The sequence below is a fragment of the Stenella coeruleoalba genome (genome assembly GCF_951394435.1).
Source record: "Stenella coeruleoalba genome assembly, chromosome: 16".
Lineage (NCBI taxonomy): Eukaryota > Metazoa > Chordata > Mammalia > Artiodactyla > Delphinidae > Stenella > Stenella coeruleoalba.
Window position 1 is genome coordinate 48,886,626 of NC_137162.1, and position 25,484 is coordinate 48,912,109.

At 52.3% G+C, this 25,484-nt stretch overlaps 1 protein-coding gene across 3 annotated transcripts in view; it reads left to right on the top strand.

Moving 5' to 3' along the window:
• GRID1 (glutamate ionotropic receptor delta type subunit 1) overlaps positions 1-25,484 on the top strand; it is a 663,206-nt gene that overhangs the window by 180,300 nt on the left and 457,422 nt on the right. For all 3 annotated transcript variants that reach the window (XM_079899987.1, XM_079899988.1, XM_079899989.1), the window contains exon 4: positions 14,328-14,533. In XM_079899987.1, coding sequence (XP_079756113.1) covers positions 14,328-14,533 — 206 coding nt within the window. The remainder of the gene's footprint in view (positions 1-14,327; positions 14,534-25,484) is intronic.

Here is a 25,484-nt window from a genome sequence, read left to right on the forward strand (position 1 = left end):
GGCTTTGTCATCTGTAAACCAGGAATACTAATACTGCCTTCACAGGCTTGCCGTGAGGAGGTCATGAATGGGAAGTGTGCGGGGCCCGCACGTAGGAGGGGCTCCGTGACTGCTCTTTGCTCCCCCACTCCCCAGCCCAATGCTCCTGGCAGGGAGGATGTTTGCCCTTGGGGGGAGGAGGAGGGGTGGCCTTGGCCCTGGCAGCCACGTTTCTGTCACTGTGGCCTGCCCCGCTGACACTGATCAAACTGTTAGCCCAGTTGTCCCCATCCTCCTCGGAGCCCTGGAGCAGCCCTGGCATTTCCAGGACCTTCCAGAGGCTGGTGATGGAAGGTGCCACGGTCCAGGCCTCGCTTGTGGCGGGTGCGGGCAGGGGTGGGCGTGTGATGGATCAGCCCGAGGATGGTATTTTTTTTGTTTTTTGTTTTTTTTTTTGCGGTACGCGGGCCTCTCCCTGCTGTGGCCTCTCCCATTGCAGAGCACAGGCTCTGGACGCGCGGGCTCAGCGGCCATGGCTCACGGGCCCAGCCGCTCCGTGGCATGTGGGATCGGCAGGCGGACTCTCAACCACTGTGCCACCAGGGAAGCCCCTGAGGATGGTATTTTGGAAGGAAAGTTCGACTTATATTTCAGGATAGTACCCTGCCTCCCCTGGCCCCCCACCCTGAATCCCATCTGTAATCTGGCCCAAGAGGTTCTGGAGGGAGTTAACTAGCTTATGACAGGTGGGCCGGCAGTTCTATTAGGCCTGCAGATCCTGGCTCTTAATTAATATAGGTGTGGGCTTAATTTGGGGGTTTAACAGGGCTGCACGGGGCCACAGAAGCCCTTGGCCATCTGTGTTTGCTCCCAGAATGGCTGGGCTGCCTGGGCCAGGGCGTCCAGGCATCTCACCCAGACTTGCAGAGCTCCTCGTCTCTGTGGACAACCGACCCCATTATGACTGATCTCTGCCGTCGTCTTGCTTTTATTACCAACGTGAGGTGCCCTCCAGGCGGTGTGGGGAGGCTGCAGCACAGACGCCTTCCGGGGGAGTCAGCTCCCAGGCCCAGGGGAGGGTGGGGGGAGGCCAGGGGGAGCAGAGGGTAAGGTTCTGGTCTCCTTCCCGGGCATGGCCGTGGTTTCTGAAAGGGAACGCTGGCGTGTGTGTAAGAGAGCGAGAGAGCATTGTGTGTGTCAGTGTGAGTGTGTACGTGACTTGAGTGGCACTGTGTGAGTGTGTTAGCGCGGGTGTGAGTGTGCGTGGCTAAGCATGGGCGCAGCTGTGCGTGTGTGAGAGTGGGGGGTGTGAGTGTGTGCAGCATTGTAAGCCCTGGCGTGCTAGTAGGTGTCCAACACCTGGCTCTCTAGGGAAACAGAAGCCCTGCTCTATAGTTCTGCTGGTTTCTGGGGTGTAAGTACTCCTATGGTGACTGATTTTGAGCGTCATGATATCACTGAATGTGGAGTTGGGAAGGGATGATGCGCCATGAAGTGGTGTTTCAGATACAACAGACATTAACAGCTCCATGGACGTAGATAAGAGTAAAACGTAGCAAAATAATTAGGAAGTGATGGGCTTTGTGTACTTGTCAATTTTGTTTGTAATGTAATTTGTTTAATTATACGTTTATATGATTTAATTTATAGTGGCTGTGTTTGATAACTGGCTTGCAAAATTCCTGAAAATGTAACCGCGGCCTCTCATGAGATGGTACAGGCTGGTTCCAGCACGCTACTGTGTGAGTGAGCGTGTGTGGGGGTGAACGTGAGGGCGAGGGTGCAGGTGAGTGTATGTCAGTGAGTCTGTGAAGGTGTGAGTATGAATGTATGAGTGTGAGAATGTGGGCATGGATGTGCGTGTGTGAGCACGAGTGTGTGTGAACATGTAAGTGTATGCGAGTGAGTATGTGTGTGTGCACAAAAATCAATGAGTTGCAAAGGACAAAATCTGGGGGAGGCTCCAGCCCAGCGACCTGGAACAGCAGCCCAGGAGCTAGGAGGAAAGAGGCTCAGAACTGGGGCTGAATGAGACTCGCAGCACAGGAGAGCCTGGGCGGACCCATCCCCATCAGTACCCCAGAGCAGAGGTGAAGGAGGAGAGGCGCTCCTGTGCTCTCAGCATAGGCCTGGGGCTGAGTGGCTGAGGCCACTCAGGACTGAGCCCCCGTCCCCCATCCGCCTCCTATATTTCTCTTCCTGGTTCCCCATCCACTAGCCTGGCAAGCATAACCCGGCGTCCCTCATGTTTAATTCCTCCCTCACCTTCTTTCTCTGAGCCGAAGGCCCTCCTCTCCACCTCAGTGCTTGTGCTTGGGCCATGGCCTTGAGATTTTGATGGCCTACGGCCCTTTGCCCTCCAGGTCACGCCCCTTCTTACAGAACTGCCAAACGGATTTTTCAAAATCAAACCCTTTCTTCCATCCCACGGTGTGTCTATGCTGCCCTCTGTGTTCTGCCCAGACCTGGACTCCAGCCTCATTTACACAGCACCCCTGGGAGCCCCACTCTGCTGCAGCAAAGAGGGTCCTGGCAGTGCCATCAGTCTATCCACTGCCTCCGGACTCCAGCTCAGTGACGCCCAGCTCCACCACTTCCCCATCGCTCCTGAGCAGAGGACTCCTGCCGTCCTTCCACCTGGCACTGCCCACACTTCCCTCTGGGGCTGGCATGGAGAGTCGTTCCTGGGACTGGCGTTTACACACCTCTCTCTCCACTGTGAGGTCTTCGCGGGCAGTGATCCTCCCCAGCCTGGCCCCCATCTGACACTGGGAGGTGTGAGGCTCTGTGCATGGTGCCTGTTTGCGGGCAGAGCCCGGTCCTTCTGCAGAGGCGGCATTTGGAGGCCCCCGGAGAGGGGCGGTGGCATCTGTGAGCCCCTTGCTGCGCTTTACTCCTGTCTCTGGTTGGCACTGCCTCTTCAAAGGCAAGTTCCAGAGGAAACAAATTAAATCCGAGTAAATATCAGAGAGTAATTATGTAAATTAAATGCATAAGTAGAAGAACATTTGTCATGAGGTCAGCAGAGAGCTGTGAAGACAGAGGTTTCCTGTGCCAGGGCTGCGGAGGAGCAGAAGGGGCGGGGCGGCGCTGGAGGTGGCATGGAGGTGGTGGTGTCACTGGTGAGGCAGGCCCATCGTTCCAAGCCCGGCCCCCGCCCCCCACTTGGACTGTGGCCCAGGTGCTTGTATCCGTCATCCCGCTTGCTCCCTACAATTATCCTACCGCCTAGGAGGCATCACCCTGCCCATTTTACAGAGGTGGCAACTGAGGCTCTTTGACTCTCTCCTACCCGGGAGCCAGAGCCCTGCTTTGGAAAGACCCCCACAGGATTTGGGCAGCAGCTGCTCAGGCCTCCTGGCTGCAGCTGTGGGGGACACTCAGGCGCACACTGGGGCTCCAGGCTGCCTCCAGAGCAACTGAATTTGCTGCCCCTCGGTCCCTCGGTGGGGTTGTGGCCACAGCCCTGGTCTCAGCTGACCCAAAGACCACGATGATGCTCTTCCTTCTGCTGCTTTCTGGTCAGTCCCGAGAATGCCACTGTGGCCATCCTCCTCAGGGGCACATCAAGCCCTGTGTCCCTGATGGCCAAATAGAGCCATCAGCAAGTCCCCCAGTGGGCTGCTGGGTTCCACAAGGCCCTTGATCCTGATGGTCTCTTGGTCTGGAGTACACTTCCCTCTCCTGTCCACTTAGAAAAGGTCACTACCCACAGGCTCCAGCTCCTGGGCTGAGCTCTCTGAAGGCTTCCTGGAGATCTTTCCTCGCTTGACACTGCCTGGGGAAACAGACTGCTTCCCAGGTACCTCTCGTGGGTCCTAGCACATCTTCAAGCATTGCTCGCGTGTCTGTTTCCATTGAGCTCCTTGTCTGATCCGTCTCTTGAGCCTCCACGATGGTTACGGCACAGTGGGCACCAGACGCTTGCAGAAAGCCTGAGTCGGGGGCCAGTCCCATACCCTTGGCACTGGGAGGTAGGAGGCTGCCGCTGGTCCTGCGGCAGCAAGGATTGGGATCAGCAGGCGTCATCCCTGGGCACCCCCTGGGGCAGGTCTGAAGATGTGGAACCTGGCCCAGGGTTGCTTCCAAGTCAGCCCAGTCGAGCTGCCGTTTCCGGGAGCGCGGGCTTTTCCCTACAGCGATAATTTACGGAATTAATGAAGATGCTGCATTTCACTGTGTAATGTCAGTTATTAAAACTGATTGCAAATTAACAGCTGGTAATAGCATGCGTCACATTTCCATCTTCTTGCCATTCCTAAAAGCTAGACTCCAGCATTCGACCAGCATGCTGCATGGTCTCTCTGGAGCCCTGTGTGCTTGAGATGACCGCTCTGTAGGCCTGGGCAGGGGTCTGGGGGAAACCCTGGCCACCATCAGCAAGTCCCATGCCTTGATGGGACACAGACCAGAGCCTCTGACAGTATATGGCTCTGGGGTTGAATCAGCTCTGTTGTGAGCCGGGGGCTGATCTGTGAAATAGGCATGATCTGGCCATTCCCTAGGGGTGCGTGGGGCTCAGATGAAGTGTGTGTGACAGGCCCCTGGCTCAGCATGTGCACGCGGTGGGGGGCTCTGACCTGCCTCCTTCCCATCCCTTCCCAGGTACCTTTGGCTGATTGGCGAATGTGAGTAAAGAGCTCTGACTCCGGCATCAGAGCTCTGGATTTGAACCCTAGTCCTGCCTCTGAAGGGCTGGATGACTTTGGGCCCGACATCAGGGTGTCATGGGGACTAAATAAGACAGTATGTGCAGAATGCTGAGCATGGTGCCGGCACCACGCCAGGCCTTAATAAACAAGTGCAGTGAGCATGATTCCATCTTCCTCACCACACGGCATCGTTCCCGCCATGCCATGGAGGGAGGGCGTTTGTCTGTGGCATTATCAAAAAGCAAAGTCAACATCTCTGGAGCCCCTTGGAAACTCAAACATGGCTGTTTTGGGTAAACACTTGGAAATTACTTTTCTAGATTTGCTTCAGGATCTTACTTAAATTAGAAAGACGTCCAGAACAACATCCAGAAATTTCTCAACGCATGATTGTGGGTGGTTCCTCTTGCTGGCTGTGTGGTGTTGATGGAGGGACTCAACTTCTCTGGCTTCATTTTTCTCATCTGTGGAATGGGAAGGTTGTCCCTTCCTCACAGGCTGTGGAGAGGGAGAGAATAAAGGAAGCATCTAAGGATCCAGCAGCTCCAGGAGAGGGAGTTCTGGCTCTGGGCCCGCTTGCTGGGCACCAAGGACCGAAAGGCGCAGGGTGGCCTCCTGGGGCTGGTGGTCAGTCTCCTTAAGGACCTCATGCTCAGCCTCCTCTGGGCATGTCGAGTATGTCCAGTGGGGTCTTGCTTCTTTTCTGAGGGGCCTTTTGGTGCAAGCCTGTTGAGAAATGCCATGCTGATGCCTCATCCTGAAAAGATGGCAACCAAAGCTGCAGGACTTTAAGCCAATACTACAAATCGTGGAGGAAGAATTGCTAAAATCAATACCAAATACCTCGTAAGTGAAAGGTGACAGGAACATCAACCTTTATTTGTGAAAATTCTAAGAATCATTAGTGTATTATGGTTTCTTTAAAAATATGATCTCTCTCAGTTGATGGAAGGGGATTGCAAATCAAAGGGACTATTTATTGCAGTGGGAATAAGGGACCTGCCAGATTAAAAAAAAATATTGAAGGAGCCAGAGATTTGAAACACGAAAGACAGTAGCAGATCAGCACTGCAGAATTTTATCCAAATACTGGAACCCAGCTCGGAACAGAAGTTGGTGAAGAATTCTTTTATAAACCTATTTTCATCATAACATGTGTAAAATGCAAATTTTGAGCATTATGTAAATTAGTTACTTGGTGTAATTTACTTAATTCAAAGCACTTAATGCAGCATGATATGTTTTTTCCAAAGTGCCAGGGTAGACGTTTATTTTAAATTGTTTTTAATCTTGATATGCCAGCCTGATTATTTAAAATGTTTTTCCCTTGGGTTTGCTTTCTAAATGGAAAGGAACAGAATCTGAGGAGAAGTGAGCATGTTATGATCACGCTATGCCCTCCTTTGCCAGGGCTCCAGGCAGTGGGTGTGAGTAGGGCTCACGCATGGACTCCTGTGTCTGAAATGACATATGTGTGTGCACGCACCATGTAAATGTGCTCACAAGCAATTACCCAGACGACCCTTTCTCCTTTACAGAATCTGCTCATGTATAGTTTCGTGGCTTGTTCTGAGATCTGTTTGAACAGAAGGCTCCTGGATATTATTGGCCCCTATTATGGGCAGAAATTTGGTCTCTTTCTCAGAGAGTTTTCAATGACAGACCTTCCCCTTCCGCCACTTTACAACTTTGGAACTTACATTATCACAGAAGGGAGAGCCGACCTTTTTAGTCTTCTGTCGTGTCATCCGATTATCAGGATGGCACCTCCCTTCTTTGTTTTTTGCGGTACGCGGGCCTCTCACTGTTGTGGCCTCTCCTGTTGCGGAGCACAGGCTCCGGACGCGCAGGCTCAGTGGCCAGGGCTCACGGGCCCAGCCGGTCTGCAGCATGTGGGATCTTCCCGGACCGGGGCACGAACCCGTGTCCCCTGCATCAGCATGCGGACTCCCAACCACTGCGCCACCAGGGAAGCCCACACCTCCCTTCTTGATGAGCCTCTAGGACAAGAGAGATGATTTGTTCATTTGGGAGCCTTTTTTGGGGGCATTTCCAGTGCTGATGAGAAGGTTGGAAGGGAGCTGACAGCCACTGAACATCTATTTTGTGCTGTGCTGGCAGTAACGTGTGCCACTCAGTGAAGGATCATAGTGCACCTAGGAGGAAGGTGGAATTAGCTCTGTTTGCAGAAGAAATGGGCTCAGAGAAATGACTGCCCAAGGTCACTGGGCTAGTGAAGGGTGGGATTCGAACCCATGCCTGTGCTTATTCTGTGACCCCTCGGGGGAGGGGGCGGGCAGTGTGGCCAATGGGGCTACTTCTGTGTGCCCCTCCCTGAGCTGCATCCCAGGTCACCATGCAGAGGATGTTCCATTACTACTTAGGTATGACAAGGCCAGTAGATCAGGAGACAACTTCCATTGAAAAGATAGTTTGTGACAATTCCCAGGTGGAGGGGGCACACCATGCCTTGGGTGGCCACTGGGGGAAGCACCAGGGTTGATCAGGAGGCAGAAGGAGAAAGGAAACTATGGGCAAGAGCCCTTCAAGTGATTTCTGCAGGAAAGAATGGGTGAGGTGGGGTAAGCAGGCTTAGGAGTGGCTGGTTTGAATAATTTTGGCAGGCTGTGGGGCACAGGGGTGTCCCGAGTTGTCTGCTACCTGGTCCTGGGGTGATTGGGGCGAGTGGATAGTGGCTCAACGTGTGCGAGTCCCGTAGAGGAGGTGGTTGAGGGTGCAGGCCCTGGACTGGTTGGTTTGCATGTGAATGGGGTGCTCTGGGGCGAGTTGGTTACTATCTCTGGGAATTGATTATCCCTCTGAGGGGCAGTCCTCCAGGGTCAGCAGAGCTCCAGATGCCATCAGAATGCCAAAAGTATTGATAAAAGACATGATTACTACAGAGAGCAGGGTTTTTGGGGGGCGGGGGGGAGTTGGGGATGGGAGGTCACTCTGGAGGACTCCCAGGGCCAGCTGGGCAGCTGAGATGGTGACCAGGAGAGGGAGGCCTCCTTCTCAGATGAGAACCTTGCCACGAAACATAGAACAGTGGCACTGCGCTGCCAAAGAAGGTGAGACAGCCCCTGAGGGTCTACCTGTTCACCTGAAGCCAGCCCCTGCCTGGGCCCTGGGGGGGGCATTTGCTCTGGGGGACTTGTCATCTCATGACAGGGAGAGGCCTGCATCCTGCTTTACTGAGAGCCGGCTGGCTCCACATCTGTGCATGTCTGCTCCTGTCTTTGCTGAACTCCCATGGGCCTGCTTTGTGACCACCTCACTCCCATAGAGATGCCCTTTATCACACCAACGTGGATTGATAATGCATCCAAGAAATGTAGTCTGCAAATGGAACACATGCTGGCACATGGGAGGCGCTCAGCGAGTGGCAGGGCGAAGCCACTCTTTGCTTTGGGCTAAGTCTTACGTGCAGGACCGAGAGCTCCTTGAGGGCTGGGCTGTGAAGTTTTCAAATTCTGCTGTTCCCGGAGCAGTGCTCAGGAAATATTTGAGGAAGAGGGAGGGAGAAGGGAGGGAGGGAATGCACAGCTGGGCAGCTGAGTTCTAGGAGGTGAGGCACCAAATGGATTCTGAGCAGAGGGAAGGGGTATCACTTTGGATTGGCAGCAGGTAGGTCTCTGTGATCTCTTTTCTTGGAAATGGTGGCTGCTTCCTCCCCTGCAGACCCAGCCTCCAACACACCCCAGTTCTGTAGCTGTTCCGTGAATGACAAGGATGGTGGCATTTGAAGTTGGCGCTGTGGAGGGGAGTGAGCAATTAAGGAGGAGAGGACCCTGGGCAGAGGTCTTGGAAATGAACTCGAATTTGGGTCAACTCTAGCTGGGAAGAAATTCGAACCATGTATTTGGGGGCCAGATAAGAAAGGAGTTAAAAAAAAAAAAGTCAGTAGAATGAAAGTTGCGTCTCAGCTTTTGGAAAATTTGCCAATAATCCCCAAACACTTCCAACTTTGAACTTCCTGGGTGTGAGGTGGCAGCCTTCATACATATATATATTATAGATGGTAAAATATTCTTTACAGGTGCTCTCAGTGCTTGGACATTTCTTGGAAATTGAAGATAGTACGGGAAGCAATTTGAAATGTGTTCTTTCATTTCAGTTACTTTTTAGAAAGTATGTTAAATACCCATGACTATATGATTCTTTTTTCAGAAGGAGTAGTGGGATAGTTACAGCTTTGTTGCTTAGTAGGACTGTGCCTTCCTCAGATACAGGACAATTGTGTGGTTGTTGAAGTCACCCTGGGCTTCAGGCTGGTTCTTGCTTTGATCCAGTTTGATTCCGCTGACTTTGGCTGTCTTTGACTCTGTGCTAGTCACTGAGCCTTGGGCTTGGACAAAGAAATGAGAAAGACCTAGTTTCTGCTTCCCAGGTCCTTGAGCTCTGAAACTTCAGGGAGGCATGAATTCTGACTTGAGGATCTGAGATGGCCTCGGGGGAGGTATGATTTCAGTTGAGTCTGATGGAAAGGTAGGGGCTCCGTAAATTTCAAATTGGGAGCATCTAGGCTGAGAGTAAGAGTGCGTAGATGGTGTGTGTGTGGGGGGTGGGGGGGGGGGGTGGGGGGGTGTCTGTGTAGGGGGGGCTGTCCAGGGAAAGGCAAAGAGCTGTTTTTACTGGGGTTTGGGTGCATGGTTTCTGGTGGTTGTGGTGGAAGAAGGTGATGGTGATACAAAAGCAAAAATAAAAAAAGCTGTTAAAACCAGAGAGTCTCTTATGTATCAGGCTAAGATGTATGGAGTTTATATACAATAATAAAGTCTCTGGAAGGCTTATTGTTTGTTTGTGATTGATGGATTCTTTTGCGAATATTAATTTCTTGGCAACTTTAAAAGAAATGTGTTATTCGTGGAAGGTTTTAGAGGAGGGCTATATCATGAGCAGATATGAACTCTGAAAATATCCTGGCGGAGGAAGGCATTGGCTGGGAGGACCCCGGGGTCAGGGCGACCTCGTCGGAGACTGTGGCAGAAATCCCAAGGAGGAGATGATGGTGCCTGAACCCGGGAAGGGATCATGGAGATGGGCTCATGACGGGATGTTTAGGAGAAGTAGAGAGCCCTTGGCCAGCCTGAATGTCTGCTGTTGATGTTCTCCAAGCCTGGCTGATGGGTGATGCCAGAGGGAAGCCCAGGAATGTGGGGATGTGGGCAGGAGTGCATGCAGGGAGGGATCAGGAAAGAGGCAGGAGCGCATGTGTGCGTGTGGAAGCCCAGGGAGGGGAGAAAGGACTTCAGGGATGAGTGGTCACAGGCTGGGTGCTCCGGAGAACCCATGGAAAATGAAGAGAGAGGAGGGTCTCCGTTTGTTCATGGCTTTGGCAAGAGCTTCAGAGCAGCGTGGTGTGCGTGGCAGTGGGCAGAGAGGTGAGTGCTGGGAAGTGCCAGAGGGTGCCTGGGCCCAGCATTCGGAAGCTGGTCTGTGGAGGGGAGGAGCGATGGGGCAGAGGAGGCCCAGGGCTTGGGCACTGGGGATGCATGTGCTCACCTCCTCCACTGCTGGTGGTGGGGCCCCAGCTTCCTTCCCTGGCAGCCCCACAGTTCCGGTCCTCCCTATTCCTGGTCCCCGTTGTGGGGTGAGCAAGGCCCTTCTTCATTCAGTATCCCAGATGCCTCATTCTGGAACTTTCCACGTGCTGTTTCTTCGGTCAGGAGTGGTCTTCCCCGGGTGGTTTCCAGGGCTGGCTCCTTTTCACCGATGCTCTTCACAGGGGCCTCTCCCACCCCGACCCTCTGCAGTTTCCTGCAACCCAGTCTCTACTTTCTTCAGCGCTCACACCACTGTTGGAAATTATCTATTGTTTATTTGTTTCCAGTCTCTTCTTCAGCCCCTGAAATGTAAGTCCCATGCTAGTGGGAACACCGTGGGCTCATTCATTCTTGTTCCCCAACCCCCTAGGAGAGGGACCAACACAGAGAAAGCTCTCAGTGAATATTGGAGGGAAGGAGGGATGAATGAATGTCAACAGGACGACTCTGGTATTGCAAAGACTTCTGATGAGCAGGTCCTTTGAGAGCCCAGAGGGTGGGCCAAGGCAGCTGAGGCCCGTCCTGAGGTGTCGTCACATCAGATTCCTCGCAGGAATGCACTTGCCCTGTTCGCTGAACTGCTTCCTTTCTCTGGGGAGCAGGGTGTCTCTCCTGGGAGCCTCTCCCTGTCATCCGTGTGGGTGGCCGATGCCCTCGTTCATGGTTCGTGTCCCCCGCACGCTCCCCGCTGCCACCTTGGAGAGTTGTGGGCTGTTTGCCTTCTCCTGCCCTTTCTGGGCTGCGGCTGACGAGACGCCCACTGTGGCCCCCTCGTCTCCCTCTCTAGCGGAGGTGGGTCTGATTGGGGGAGCTGCACCAGCGAAGGTGGACTGGGCTGGCCAGTCTGCACAGAGAGCTCCCAGTGGAAGGGCCTGGGCCAAGGTCCAGAACTCTTTAGAGGACCAAAGGGCTCCTGGGATGCCCACACTGCTACCCCGAGAGCAGCCCCATCCCTGTCTTTAGTGTAACTTCTTGGAGAATTCTCCCTTTCTGGGGAGCAGCAGTGGACAGCTGGCTTTCTTGGGGGATGAAGGTAGGGTGGTGTTACAAACTCAGACTCTTGAGGGAGGAAAGGATTTTCGTTGGAGACGTGGACTTCCTTGGCCCCATTCCTGGGGAGCAGCAGGAGGGCGGCAAAGTTAGCTTGTGCTCTTGACTGTTTTTCTGCCCCCCAGCTCTCCTCAAGTGCAACTGAATAAGACCTTCAGAGGCTGAGGGCTGACCTTTTCAGCCAAGTGGGAGCAGGTGGCTGTAGCCGGGGCCATGGTCCCTCAGGAGCACTGCTTTCAGCCTGTGTCACTTGTTCCAGGTGTGGGGAGCCAGCCACTGACAGGGAGCTTAAACTCTCTCTGATGGCTCAGTTCCATCAGGGGCTGCCCGAACAGAAGGCAGAAACGCAGCAGCTGAGCGTGTGCAGGAGCTCTGAGGGCTTGTGTTCTCAGTGTGTGCATGTCCTCGTGCGTCCTTGTGGGTCCCGAGACAGTTGCCACCCCCCGTGGCACCTCCTGTTCCCTGAAGAAGTGAAACGGTCCTATGGCTTGAGATGGATTTAGGTAGGGGGACCTCAAGGAAGAGACTGAAGGGGACTTCCTCCCCAGCCTGTGAGGACCGGCCATGCTGGTGTGATGCGTGAGGTTCCTGGACCCCTACCAGACTGGTGGGCCCATGCGCACACACACAGAGCCACCCTGGAGCTCTCTTTGCGCATGTGCTCACGTAAAGCATGGCTCTGCAGACGTGCCAGTCTCTGCCACTTTAAATACTTGTAATGGCCTTGAAAGGCGCCAGAAGTGGAGTGGGAACTGGTAGATGGTGGGTCTCAGAGCGCTTCCTTTATCCTTGTCCCATCAGCTGTGCTCAGATCTGGGCCAGAGCCAAGGCCACGGGCAGTGAGGACATGGGTGTCCAGGCGAAGGGATAGCGCTGCAGAAGCTACCAGTGTCCTCACCCCAGGACTGGCTCACACTCGGCCCCATGTGGGGAAGCTGTGTGTGTGGGTGACTTTGCTCTTTCAGTGAACTTTTCCTAGGGCGTATTAGATACAATGCATCTGTTGAACTTGGTTTATCAGTTAGTTATTGCTGAGAAACAAACCATCCCCAAAATTAGTGGCTTGGAACAACAGTCATTTGTGTGTGTGTGAGTCTGTCGATCATATTTGAGGAACTGTACTGAGTTCCAAAGTGGATGGAACTGTACTGAGTTCTAAGTGTCTGAGTCTACAACAGGTACTCAGACCCTATTCCAGGGCTTCCCCCCATCGTGGGAATAGAGGGACTCTGTGCACGTTCCCCCCAGCACCCCAGTTATGACTGCCATGGTGCTCTGGCCTCCCTGGCTCCGTGCTTGCTTTTCCATGGCTGCTCTTGTCGTATCCAGCTGGGACTAGACTTACTGATGAGCCAACCTCCCAGCAAGATGGGCAGTGAAGGAACCACTGTAGCAGCTTGCATGCTGCCTGGTACGTGTAGAATTCATGAAATTTGTGGAATGGGCATGAAGTGAAAGTTTGGAAGAGGAACTGGTTGGGAAAAACAATCGGGTTGAATTAACACTGTATCCTTTGAATTTGATTTTGGGTGACTGGATGGGCCAGGGCATGCCCGGGCAGCCCACGGACATCCCAGGCACTGAGGGAGTACAACGTGGGCAATATGGACTGGCCCAGTGTCCTCTGGAGGGGGTGGCTCAGGTGTGGGGCCTGCCTTTGGGAGCTGGAACACAGATATGGACCAGATGAAGGAAACATCCCAGACTTGAAAAAGTGGCCTATGCATTGAGACTCTGGGCTGCAAGTGACAGAAATCCAGCTCAAGCTGGCTTAGGCAGGAAAGGGTATTCTTTGGCCCATGAAACTGAAGAATCCAGGAGAAACAGGCTTCATAGGTGGACCCAGAGGCTTAAATGACATCATAGGGACTGTGCCCCACTCTTGGGCCTGCTTGCTGGCTCCATTCTTGGGCAGATCTCCTTTAGGAGAAGCCAGATGGCTCATGCAGGGCTGCCGCTGAGAGATTTGGGCCCTGGTTAAAAAAAAAATATTCAGCAGCCCCGGCCATCACAAGAGTAGGTTTGCACTAATATATATATATATTTTTTTGCGGTACGTGGGCCTCTCACTGCTGTGGCCTCTCCCATTGCAGAGCACGGGCTCCGGACGCGCAGGCTCAGCGGCCATGGCTCATGGGCCCGGCCGCTCCGCGGCATGTGGGATCTTCCCAGACCGGGGCACGAACCCATGTCCCCTGCCTCGGCAGGCAGACTCTCAACCACTGCGCCACCAGGGAAGCCCGTGCACTAATATTTGATGTAGCTGGGCCCCAAGCTCCTTATGGGCTTCTGCTCCCTGGTAATTTATTCCAGCTTTCCATGCTCCCCTCCTGCCCTGGGCTTGCATCCTGACCCCTTGGTGACCACAGGGGAAAGAGCAGACCTCTCTCCCAGGTGCTGCACCAAAGTGTCAGGACGGTGCTCAGTCTAGGACTATCCTGGACCACCTGCTATCCTGGACCCCTGAACCAGTCAGGATGCAGAGTTCTCGTTGGACTTGGGGTGAGATCACACCAGCTGGAAAGAGGGTGGAGGAGGAGAGCTCATCCAGGAAAATCAAGTGCCTGGAGCAAGACAGAGTCCCAAGCCTCAGGGAGGCTGTGAGGGTGCAGGCTGTTCAGTTACAGGGACTGAGGCTGGGCCTGCTCTGACCAGGGCAGTCAGTGACCTTAGCTCACCACTAAGGGTCAAGGAGTCATAGCCCTGAGGAGCAGAGCCAGGTGGAGGGAACAGGGGTCCAGGGTTAGGGACCACCACCACATGTAGCAACCAGGACAGAACTCCCAGAACCTTCACTCCCATTGGGTGAAAGTAGGGAGAGAAAAGGAGCTTATCATGCAGGACACTTGTGGCCACAGGACCTGTTGGATGGCAGGACGTGCTCCCTATGGCGGGAGAAACTTACCCAGGGGCTGGATGCTGCTGAGGGACATTGGGACTAAATACATGTCTTCCAGCCTTTGTTCTTTGGACCATGGAGGCAGACTTGAGTCCTTGCTCAAGGCCCATATGGGAGGGGGTAGCATTGGAGTTAGATGCCCTCCAAGGTCCCTTCCCGCTTAAAGATGTTTCTCTCCCCCTCGTCTTCTCCACTGCTCAGATATCCGTGGGCTCCAAAGCTTTCTGGACCAGGCCTCGCGGCTGGGCCTTGATGTCTCTTTACAAAAGGTGGACAAGAACGTTAGCCACGTGTTCACCAGCCTCTTCACCACAATGAAGACAGAGGAGCTGAACCGCTACCGGGACACACTGCGCCGCGCCATCCTTCTGCTGAGCCCACTGGGGGCACACTCCTTCATCAACGAGGTAGGTGGTGGGGCCTGGGGCCCAGGAGCGCTGCCCAGGGCTCCCTGGGGCTGGCTCAGGTGGGCTGCAGGCACTGTCTGCTCGGGCATGGCTGAAACGGACGTGGGGATCCTTGGACGCTGGGCCCACAGCACATACCATGAAGGAGGAGACCCCAGCACAACTTGACTCCTGACTGGTCCCTGACGGGTGACCCAACGCCTGCCCAGATGCTGAGAGGCTGGGGGCGGCTAGTGGGAAACCTGGTTATTAGTCACTGCCAGGGATTTTTGCAGCAAGATTGAGGCCGTTGTTCGTTGTTTTTTTCCATTTAATTTTCCTCTCTTTGTTGACAGGTGTAAGCCTCTAGGGATGAAATAAATTTCCAGCTCTTGGCAGAGGTGGGCAGCTCTGCTTTGGGCTATGTCAGTACCCGGAGCAGGTGTTGTTTGCATGTCACCAAATGATACTTGGTGTACGTGCTTATGTTTTTGGTGCCTGGGATAATCAATGATTTTTTTCTAAACAACTTCATTAGGGGTCAGACCCACCAGTTTAACAAAGAATCGATGAATTTGGGAACAGAAAACTAGAAGTACTCTATGAGCGGATGATGGGTGCGCCCTGGTGGTCTAATGGCAAAGAGGTGGCAACCTGGAGTTGGCAGGTCCCTCTCCGGCCTGGGTGGGTTTTGGGGGACAGGCTGTGGGTGTGGTGTTCCTGGCAGCAGCGGTGGATGGAAGGAGTCAGGGGGCGGCTGAATGCTCCTGGCGGTTTTCTTTCCAGCCCCGGGCACTTTGTTGGCCCTCTCTGATTGAATGTAAAAGGAAGTGAAAGGCAGAATTATACTAATTCCATTTGATGTCCCTTGCTTGCTTTATTCTCTAATTAATTATTACTCGAAATGCTACCTCATGCATCAGCAGCCAGATGAAGCCCGCTGCTGGAGAACTTAACATTTGGGAACGCTTAATTTGGTGCAGTTGGCCAGCAGCCCTGCCGCTCTGGGCTAATCAGGCCCCCGGATCACGCCGGTGGTCAGCCAGGCTGTGAGGTCCCGGCGATGCTCGGCATTTTCACCGGAACACATTTCTCTGTATGAAGTCATCCAGGCCGGTAATGGGCAGGCTAGGATTAGCGCTAATGTGTCCAAGGCTTTCTCAGAATGTTCCCAGCAGTGTCCGTGCCAGTGTCTGCTCCTAGGAAAGCTTTTCTCCTTGCTAAAAGGCCGGTGGAGTCTGCTCTGGGGCTGGTGTCTGCTAAGTGTCGCTGGGCCCCTGCCCTCCCCTCTCCTCGCCAATCCCTCGCCTCCTCTCCTTGCTTCCTTTCCTCCCGGCTACTGCTCTGCTGAATGTTGGTTTTGGATGTAAGCAACTTTGGGGTCGAGTCCAGCTCCCCCACTTACTCTGTGTGCGACCTTGGGTCATTTGCCTCACCTCTGTAACCTCAGTGTCTGCATCTGAAAGGAGGGATGGAGGCGGTGACGGACACGTAGCTTCTCGAGAAGCATCCGTGCTTGTTCACTGTTCACATTCGTCATTTCCCTTCCAGATGAATTCAGCTCTTGCCCTGTTTCTAGGCCCTGCAAGGATTTAACACATAACCAAGACTGGCCTAGAGGTATTCTTTCCAAGTGGTTAATTATGCAAATTCCTGCAGTGTTGGATACACTCGGCTTGGCCTTGGCCGGTTGCCTTCTTGATCTCCCAGACCGTGTTCGCAAAGCCTTTGCTTTGCTGGGTGCTGCGGAGCTGGGGTTGCCCCTGGAGCGGCTCCTCTTGTTTTTGGCTGCACCTCGCGGTGCAACCTCTTAGTTCCCCGACAAGGGATCAAACCCGGGCCCCTGGCGGTGGAATCGCGGAGTCCTAACCACTGGACCGCCAGGGAAGTCCCCTGGAGTGGCTGCTCTTAATGTCAGGCAAGAATGACAAGGCCCTGGGAGGGGTGGCCAGAGATTGTAGAGGAGGACAGCACCCGGGCTTCATTGCTTCCAGCTCCAGCTTGCTCGGAGTCTTGGTTTCTGGCCCCATGTGCCTGCTATCAGGAGGAGGGAGGGTACCATCATTTCCTGGGTGCCTGCCATGGCCCTCTGTGTGCCTTCTCTAATCCTAACACTTTGAAAATGAAGCAACCGGAGCTGGAGAACTTAAATGCCTTGCTTAAGGTCATGCAAGCAGCCACCCGGGGTTTGAACAGGACTCAAGTCCAGAATGACCCACTCCAGAGCCCCTCTGTGCCATGTTACAGGCCCATCTCGCCTTATTACGGTGTCTTTCGCCAGTTGAAGGTTTGTGGCAACCCTCTGTTGTCAGATGATGCTTAGTAGTTTTTAGCAATAAAGTATTTTTTAATTAGGATATGTACTTTGTTTTTTTAGACATAATCTATTGCACACTTAATAGGCTACAGTATAGCGTAAACATAACTTTTATATGTACTGGGAAACCAAAAAATTCACGTGAGTTGCTTTATTGCACTATTCGCTTTATTGCGGTGGTCTGGAACCAAACTGACGATATCTCTGAGGTCTGCCTGTATGGAAAAGACAAGCATAGGAGTTACTGTACTGGGTAAAACAGGGCCATGCTGGTTTCATGGCGGAAGGTATAATTCAGTTGCCTCTGTCCAGCATCTGGCAAAGGTTTTTAGGGTGTTTATGCTCAAAGAATTTTACTGCATCTGTTAAGCGTGGTAGGGGAAGGAGCCTGGATTTTGGAGGTGAATGTGTCCTGTATGGCTGGCCAGCCCAGCAGGTCCTCCAGGAGAGACTTGGTGATGCCAATCCCAGAACAAAACCTTTGTTCACTGCACGCAGGCATTGCTTGGGGTTTTTGAGAAGAGTAACCCAACCTCTTCTTTGTTGTGACAAGGACAGAGGATGTCCACAAGGATGACCCACTGCCAGGACATGTCCTGAATTTTATGAAACACAAAACATTGGTGTGGGGAAGTGAATGGCCTCAGAGCCCCACCGCTACTGATGACATGTAGATATTGTGTCCGATCAGGCCTGGTATGGACAAGTTCCAGTAGGACTGGGTTATGTGGTACTCCTAGCTGTACCTCCTCCCCTTTCCCACTCAAAAAGCCTGGCTGATGGGAGTGAGGGAGGAAGATAGTTCTGCTTGAATTGTTTACATTTTGCTGCATGTGAATCTGTTGGGAAGGCCGGTGCTTTCGCTGTCGTTAATGACAAATTCTACATGACATGGACATGGCTGTCTGGGACCTGCCAGGCTGTTCATATGCTGTGCTGGGAGGTCCACTCAGTCACTGGGGGTGTGTGTGGGGCTCGGCCTGGGGGCCCATGCACCGCTGGCCTCTCTGTGATCCCACTTTGCAAGGGGCTGCCCTTGCCAGGGGTTGTGGGCTTGGGGAGTCTAGCCTAGATGGTGGGTGAGAAGAGGGGTGTGCTGCATGCTGAGGCACTGGGATCTGCTTGGGGGGCCCTGTGGGCTCATACAACGGGCCCTGCCTCAAGCTCCCCTCAGCTTTTATCACTCAGTCTTGAACCCACATTGCCTCCTCCGAGACCTCTTTTATCACAGTGTCAATATTATCACCACATCAATGCATTATCTTTAAAAGGCCCCCCTTGGGGAGACTGGGCTCAGGGGTGACAGAACTCCCGTCTCCTGGTTCCAGACTTGGAGCCCCCCAGGGTGCTGCCCTTGGGGGGCTGTGAGGGCACAGGCCATGGAGGGAAGCCTTGCATGGGCTCGGCACTGGCACTCTCGGAGTGAGGCACCTTCCAGTCACCCCTAATTGGGACTGAGTTGGATGCATTCTATCCTGAGCTGGGCCTTGGTTCTTCTCTGGACCATTGTCTGCCAAGTGGGGATTTAGTGGATGGGGACAGCCATCTATGATGCTATACTCATGTAGCCTGTCAGCCCAAACGAGCCAGGGGAGGTGGGAATGTCAGTGTCCTCTCCTCCCTCACTCCAGGACTGTGGAAGTCCTAAAGTGATCAAGGTGACAGCTGCTGAGAGGGGCTGAGGCCAGGGGTCTTGCTGGCTGATGGAACCACCTCCCCTCTGTTCAGGAGTTCCTTCTTTCATTTGTCCAGCATTTAATGAGCCTGAGTGCTGTGCTAAGTTCTATGCCGGGCACTAAGGCTACTGTCTCTGCTCCCTTGGGGCTCCCAGCTTGGTGGGGAAGACAGACCCCTTCACCTATAAAGCAGAGGTGTGGACCAGGTCCTGTGAGAGCACCGAGGATGGAGCCATGTCCTCTGGTCCGGGAGAGATGGGGTGGCCAAGGGGGTCAGGGACCCTCCCTGGAGTAGGTGACACTGGGTCTGGGTCTATAGGGATGAACTTTGATTAACCTCATGATCAAGGTGAGGCTGGAGACAGGGCTCTGGAGAGCCCTAGGATCTTCAGGGATGTGTGTGGTGAGGTTGCTGCAGTGGGTGTGCAGGGTGGGGAGTGGTGGGGCTGAGGCTGGGATGGCAGCAGGAAGGGGTTCCCTATTCCGGGGGTGGGGAATCCAAACTTCGGGACCGGTTTGTCCTTGGTTTGTTTTTTTCAGGGTCTTTGAGGTTAATAGTCTATAGTGGCCTCCAAAACCACAGCCCCAGCTGTTGAGGGGTGTGTACATCTCACTGTTATTTCTTCTCCAGGTCAGGTTTGATGGGGAGCCCTCCAGTCCACAGTCCATTTTGGCCCCGGGCTTCATCTCATCTTCCTGAAGGAGAGTCTATCCATCCGTTCATCAGCTGTCCATGTGTCTGTGTGTCCATCCGTCTGTCCATCCATCCATTTGTGTGTTCATGCATCAGTCCTTCAGTCTATCCATCCATCCACCCACCCAGTCATCCATGCAGCCAGTACAGATTGGGTGTCTACTATGGACTAGGAACCATATCAAGTACTGGCTGGGAACACAGTGGTGGTGCCTTCTCCTGGGGACCTGCCATGGTGTCGAACATTGTGGCTACACCATGGCCGTGGTCCTGCTGGGCACTCGCCGTGGTGGCCGAGAGGGGGCGCCTCAGGGCTCTCACCCACCAGAGCCTCCTCTGGAGGTGTGCAGAGAGGGGGGACTCCAGGACTTTGTCCTTTCAGCTCTCATTCGTTATTTCTGTGCTTCTGTCTCTAGCTGTACTTGGGCTTCTCTCTTTCCTTTTGTATCCTCTTTATTTCTTTCTCTCCTCTCCCTCCCAGTCTGTTTTGTTTTACTGGAAAAAGTAGAAAAATTAAGCTATTTTAAGCATTTATGGAGAAGAATTGCCACTGCTTGCTGACGGTTCATGAGGCAGACACGTGCCCTGCCCCCGGCCCTGCAGTCCGAGCGCTGTCCAGCCCTGTGCAGACTGTCCCTCCCACGGGAGTGTGATCCCCTCAAGGGCAGGGACTGCGTGGTGTCCACTGTTTTATCTTCCAAGAGCAGCACAAGTCTTGGCCCGCAGTGGCTGTTGAGGGAATGATGAGTGGATATTTTATGTTTCTTCCAATAGAAAGCTACGTTTTCTTGTATATCCCTCAGTTGCCTTGTTTTGGTTGGTCATCAGGTCCGTGGCCAGCCCATCAGCAAGGGCTTTGGTCTTAAAACTTCTGCTCCTTGGAAGGCTTAAGTTTGCTTCAGAACCCTGCCTTTGGCCTGGTGTTGCTTCCTCGGTTAGCGAATGGGGTGAGCTCTTCCTGCGGGTGGCACGAGGTACCACGGGGGAGAGCAGTGTGCAGGGAGGTGAGTGGGTTGGGAGAGGGCTGGCAATAAGCAGCAATGCAGGCAGGTGTGGGAGACTGGACACACACACACACACACACACACACACACACACGGACGCACACATGGACGCACACACAGATACAGGCTGATACAGTGAGACCACCAACCAGCCACATACTCTGGTGCAAGCAGACCCTCAGACTAGCACAGCCTAAGAGGCACTGATACACACACATACGTGTGCACGCACACACACACACACACACACACACACACACACACCCTGAAAGGCACTGCTGATGGCAGAGCAGTCTGGAGAAGGCATTGCAATGTTGGGAAAGAAATAGCAGCACCGAGTGACAGTTGCAGCTGATGGCTTTTGCCTCTGCGGTTAGAATGATACCAGGGATCTCTTCTGTACCGAGAAGGATGAGAGAAAGAACAGGAAGGGAGCCTGTTCGGAGGATAGCTCCCCATTCCTCTGGGAGTGGGGGTCATCGTTCACCCAGGCTGGGGGGAGTAGGTGAATGTGAAGGGACAAAGGTGGACAGGGCCACTTCCAAGCATCCCTCCCCACCCCAACCTGGACTGGCTTCCCAGGCAAGGCGTGTGGCTGGAGGCCAATTTAATCTTTATTAGAAGCACAGCCAGGGTTAACGCCTGGCTCCGAATCAGTTGCTTCTCAGAGTTTGCTGCAGTGAGTGAGTTTGCTCCTACAATTTGAATATAAAGACTGTGCTTTTAAATACATTCATAGCAAAGGTAATTAAGTGATTGCAATGTTCTGTTGTCCCACATGATACATGCAAATATTTCTCACTCCAACATGGTAAATCTTCAGCAGATGACTTTATCACTCAGAGCTAGGATAATTCTGTGCCATTTAAGTATCATTTGTCAGAATGTTTAAAATTACTAATTAATTATAGAAGATTAAGTTTTAAATGTGGCCCTGCATTTGCATTTAATTATATCCTACTGTTTACGGATTTTAAAGCCTTAGTAGTTTAGCAAAAGTACAACGAGTCTGAGAAATTCTTTTTTTTCCCTTTAGAAATTCTTAGAAATGAGCTCAGGAGGAAGAGAGATTCAGTAGAGTTTGTTCTGGCAGGTTTGGAGATCTGCGATGCTCAAGGCAGCTGGAATTTGGGGCCTGGCTGAGATGGGGAAGGGAGCAGACAGCTGTCCCCCCAGGGCCTGTGTCCAGGTCACTGTCTCCTCGCTTCTCTGTTCCCATACCCCTCTTATCCTTCTGAACCCTGTGCACCTGTTGCCGAAATCTCGGCTTCTCTGTGCACTGATGCCAAACAGAAATACGGAGACAGAGATTTTGGAGGAAGAGAGAGATGGCTTTATTTTTCTGCCAGGCAGAAGGGAACACACAGCAGGCTAGCACCTCAAGAACTGTGCCCCCCTACTCCTTCGGGAATCAGAGAAGATTTTATATGTGGGGCTCACAGTCCGGGGTATATGATAAACATCAAAGTAGTGAAGGTCTTGCATTCTTCGTCTTCCTGCATTATTTCAAAACAGTCACAGCTGGCATCAGGTGGCCCAGTAATTGGGTCCGTTTGTCTCGACCTTTTTTTCTGAAATGCAAATGCTACAAGGGGTGATTTGCTACAAGGGAGTGCAGGATGTAATTCACATAGTGTTAAAGAGTAATAGGTTAGCTTTCTGAAGTACAACTCTAGTTACAGATTAGTAACAGTTAAAAAAAAAAAACAACTAGGAGTGATTAACTCTTTCAGGCTAGATTATGTTTCTTCTTTAGCCTGTTCACTGTTCTCTTTGTTTTCCTTGTTCTCAGGAGAGGGAAAACTTCATTTCTATTTTTGCTGCAACACACCCTGGGAAAGCCATTGAGGGCTTGCAGGGCACTGCAGCACCCTGGGCATACCTCCATGGTCACCCTCGCCGCAGGGCCCACAGCCAGCCCCCACTGTGCTGTGAGCGTGTTTGTCTCTCTCCCCATGGAACCTAGGAGCATGTGAGGCCAGGAGCTGGGACTGGGACATATTCATCTTTGTTAATGGCCTTTTTGGAGCCTGTGGATGATGGTTTTCAAAGGGATGGATGCAAGGCAGACTCCCAGGAGCCCTGACTCCTGCCCCAGGCAGATATTCTCTGCACGCTCAGTTACGCAGTGGGCACAGAGTAAACACATTCTTAAGGTTCAGGCCAAGCAGGGGCACCTGAATAAGAGATTGTTTTGAAAGAATGAAATGTTTGGTTTTTAAATTTCAAAGGAGCATCCAACCTTTCCTTGAGGGAAATGCTTGAATGTGGCTGGACCTTCTGGAGTTCGTTCGCTGTTTGAGTGCTGTTTCTATTTCAGGTTGCATTTGGAATCTGCCACACCATTCCTGGTGCTCAGGGAAGCCTTACTCAGCTGTCTGGGAGGCCTGTCTGCTCCTTTCTGGGGGTGAAGAGAGGGATCTTGAACGTGACGCATGGGCCTGGAGATACCTGGTGTTCTTTTCTTCCTCTGTGGACCGTTAAATAGCCAGCAGAGTGTCAGTTCCTCCCTGCAGGGGTCTCTGTGGCTTATTAGCAGGTAGCCCCTGGGGCTGGGGAGGCAGCAGGCATGGGACATAGGCATTTACAAAGGGAAACGGCCTGCAGCAGTGGAATGACTCAATTACCCTTTCTGCTTCTGGATCCCTAAGGGTGTTCAGCTTGGGGAGGCTTCCCCTGAAGTGGTGAGTCAGCCCTTTGTTGATTGAAGGGCTGGGTGGGGAGCCCAGTGGGAAAGGAGCAGAATTTCCTCAGCACTGCGGGAAGCCACGGGAAGGCTGGGGTGTTAAAGGGAGGCAGAGTTGAGGCGACGTGATCCCGTTTGGCGCGGATTCATCTCACAGACGCTGTCTGTGCCGTGCAGCCCGTATCTGGTACCATCCTCTGCATGCTATCAAATGGGGCCCTTGCTTGGTACCAGCAGGAACTTGGCCTTGGTAGTCTGCCTTTTGCGTCCAAGCTGCCAGTCGGCTTGGAGAATAGAAGGCCTCTGCCTCAGTTAGCTGGTGCAGCGCCACAAACCATCCCCAAGCTCAGTGTCGTGAAACAATAATACTCATACTAATGAGTCTCCTGGTCAGCAGACCTGGGTCAGATGCGACTGATCTTGTCTGGGCTTGCTCATTCGTCTGTGGTCAACTGGCCGTTCAGCTGGGGCTGGCCGGTTAGGATGGTGGTGGGCTGGCTGTGAGTTGAGGACTGGTGACCAGGCCTCGGGTCTCTCATCACCAGTTGCTAGCCCACACCTATTCACTGGGCACCAGCAGAGTTTCAAGAGAGCAAATGTAAGTGCTCAGGGCTGCTCAAGGCCTAGGTTCAGACCTGGTGCATCATGGCTTCTGCCATGATCTCTTGGCCAAAGCAAGCCACGAGCCTGGATTTAAGGGCCAGGCGGAGGAGACGCTGGGGAAATTCCTCTAGGGGGAACTGCAAGGCTACATGGCAAAGGGAGTGGAAACAGGAAAGGATGGTGAGTTTGGATGGGGCCAAAGTGGATGGGGCCACTTTGTAATCTGTTTACCATTCCCAGATGGGCTTCCTGGGAGGAAGGTCTATGGGTGACAGGGGCCATATGCCTCCTTTCTTGAACTTTGTTTTTTTTTGACACCTTTATTGGAGTATAATTGCTTTACAGTGGTGTGTTAATTTCTGCTGTATAACAAAGTGAATTAGCTATATGTATACATATATCCCCATATCCCCTCCCTCTTGTAGCTCCCTCCAACCCTCCCTATCCCACCCCTCGAGGTGGTCACAAAGCACCCAGCTGATCTCCCTGTGCTGTGCGGCTGCTTCCCACTAGCTAGCTATTTTACATTCGGTAGTGTATATATGTCCATGCCACTCTCTCACTTCATCCCAGCTTACCCTTCCCCCTCCCTGTGTCCTCAAGTCCATTGTCTACGTCTGCATCTTTATTCATGTCCTGCCCCTACGTTCTTCAGAACCTTTTTTTTTTTTTTTAGATTCCATATATACGTGTTAGCATACGGTATTTGTTTTTCTCTTTCTGACTTACTTCACTCTATATGACAGAGTCTAGGTCCATCTACCTCACTACAAATAACTCAATTTCGTTTCTTTTTATGGCTGAGTAATATTCCATTGTATATATGTGCCACATCTTCTTTACCCATTCATCTGTCAATGGACACTTAGGTTGCTTCCATGTCCTGGCTATTGTAAATAGTGCTTTAATGAACATTGTGGTACATGTCTCTTTTTGAATTATGGTTTTCTCAGGGTATATGCCCAGTAGTGGGATTGCTGGGCCGTTTGGTAGTTCTATTTGTAGTTTCTTAAGGAAGCTCCATACTGTTCTCTGTAGTGGCTGTATCAATTTACATTCCCACCAACAGTGCAATAGGGTTTCCTTTTCTCCACACCCTCTCCAGCATTTATTGTTTGTAGACTTTTTATGATGGCCATTCTGACCAGTGTGAGGTGATACCTCATTGTAGTTTTTGTTTTTGTTTTTTTTAATAAATTTATTTATTTATTTTTGGCTGCATTGGGTCTTCGTTGCTGCGTGCGGGCTTTCTCTAGTTGTGGTGAGTGGGGGCTACTCTTCGCTGTGGTGCATGGACTTCTCCTTGCGGTGGCTTCTCTTATTGCGGAGCACGGGCTCTATGTGCACGGGCTTCAGTAGTTGTGGCACGTGGGCTCAATAGTTGTGGCTCGCGGGCTCAATAGTTGTGGCTTGTGGGCTCTAGAGCGCAGACTCAGTAGTCGTGGTACATGGGCTTAGTTGCCCCATGGCATGTGGGATCTTCCTGGACCAGGGTTTGAACCCATGACCCCTGCATTGGCAGGCGGATTCTTAACCACTTCGCCACCAGGGAAGTCCCCTCATTGTAGTTTTGATTTGCATTCCTCTAATGATTAGTGATGTTGAGCATTCTTTCATGTGTTTGTTGGCAGTCTGTATGTCTTCTTTGGAGAAATGTCTATTTAGGTCTTCTGCCCATTTTTGGATTGGGTTGTTTGTCTTTTTGATATTGAGCTGCATGAGCTGCTTATTTATTTTGGAGATTAATTCTGTCAGTTGCTTTGTTTGCAAATATTTTCTCCCATTCTGAGGGTTGTATTTTCATCTTGTTTATGGTTTCCTTTGATATGCAAAAACTTTTAAATTTCATTAGGTCCAATTTACTTATTTTTGTTTTTATTTCCCTTTCTCGAGGAGGTGGGTCAAAAAGGATCTTGCTGTGATTTATGTCATAGAGTGTTCTGCCTATGTTTTCCTCTAAGAGTTTGTTAGTGTCTGGCCTTACATTTAGGT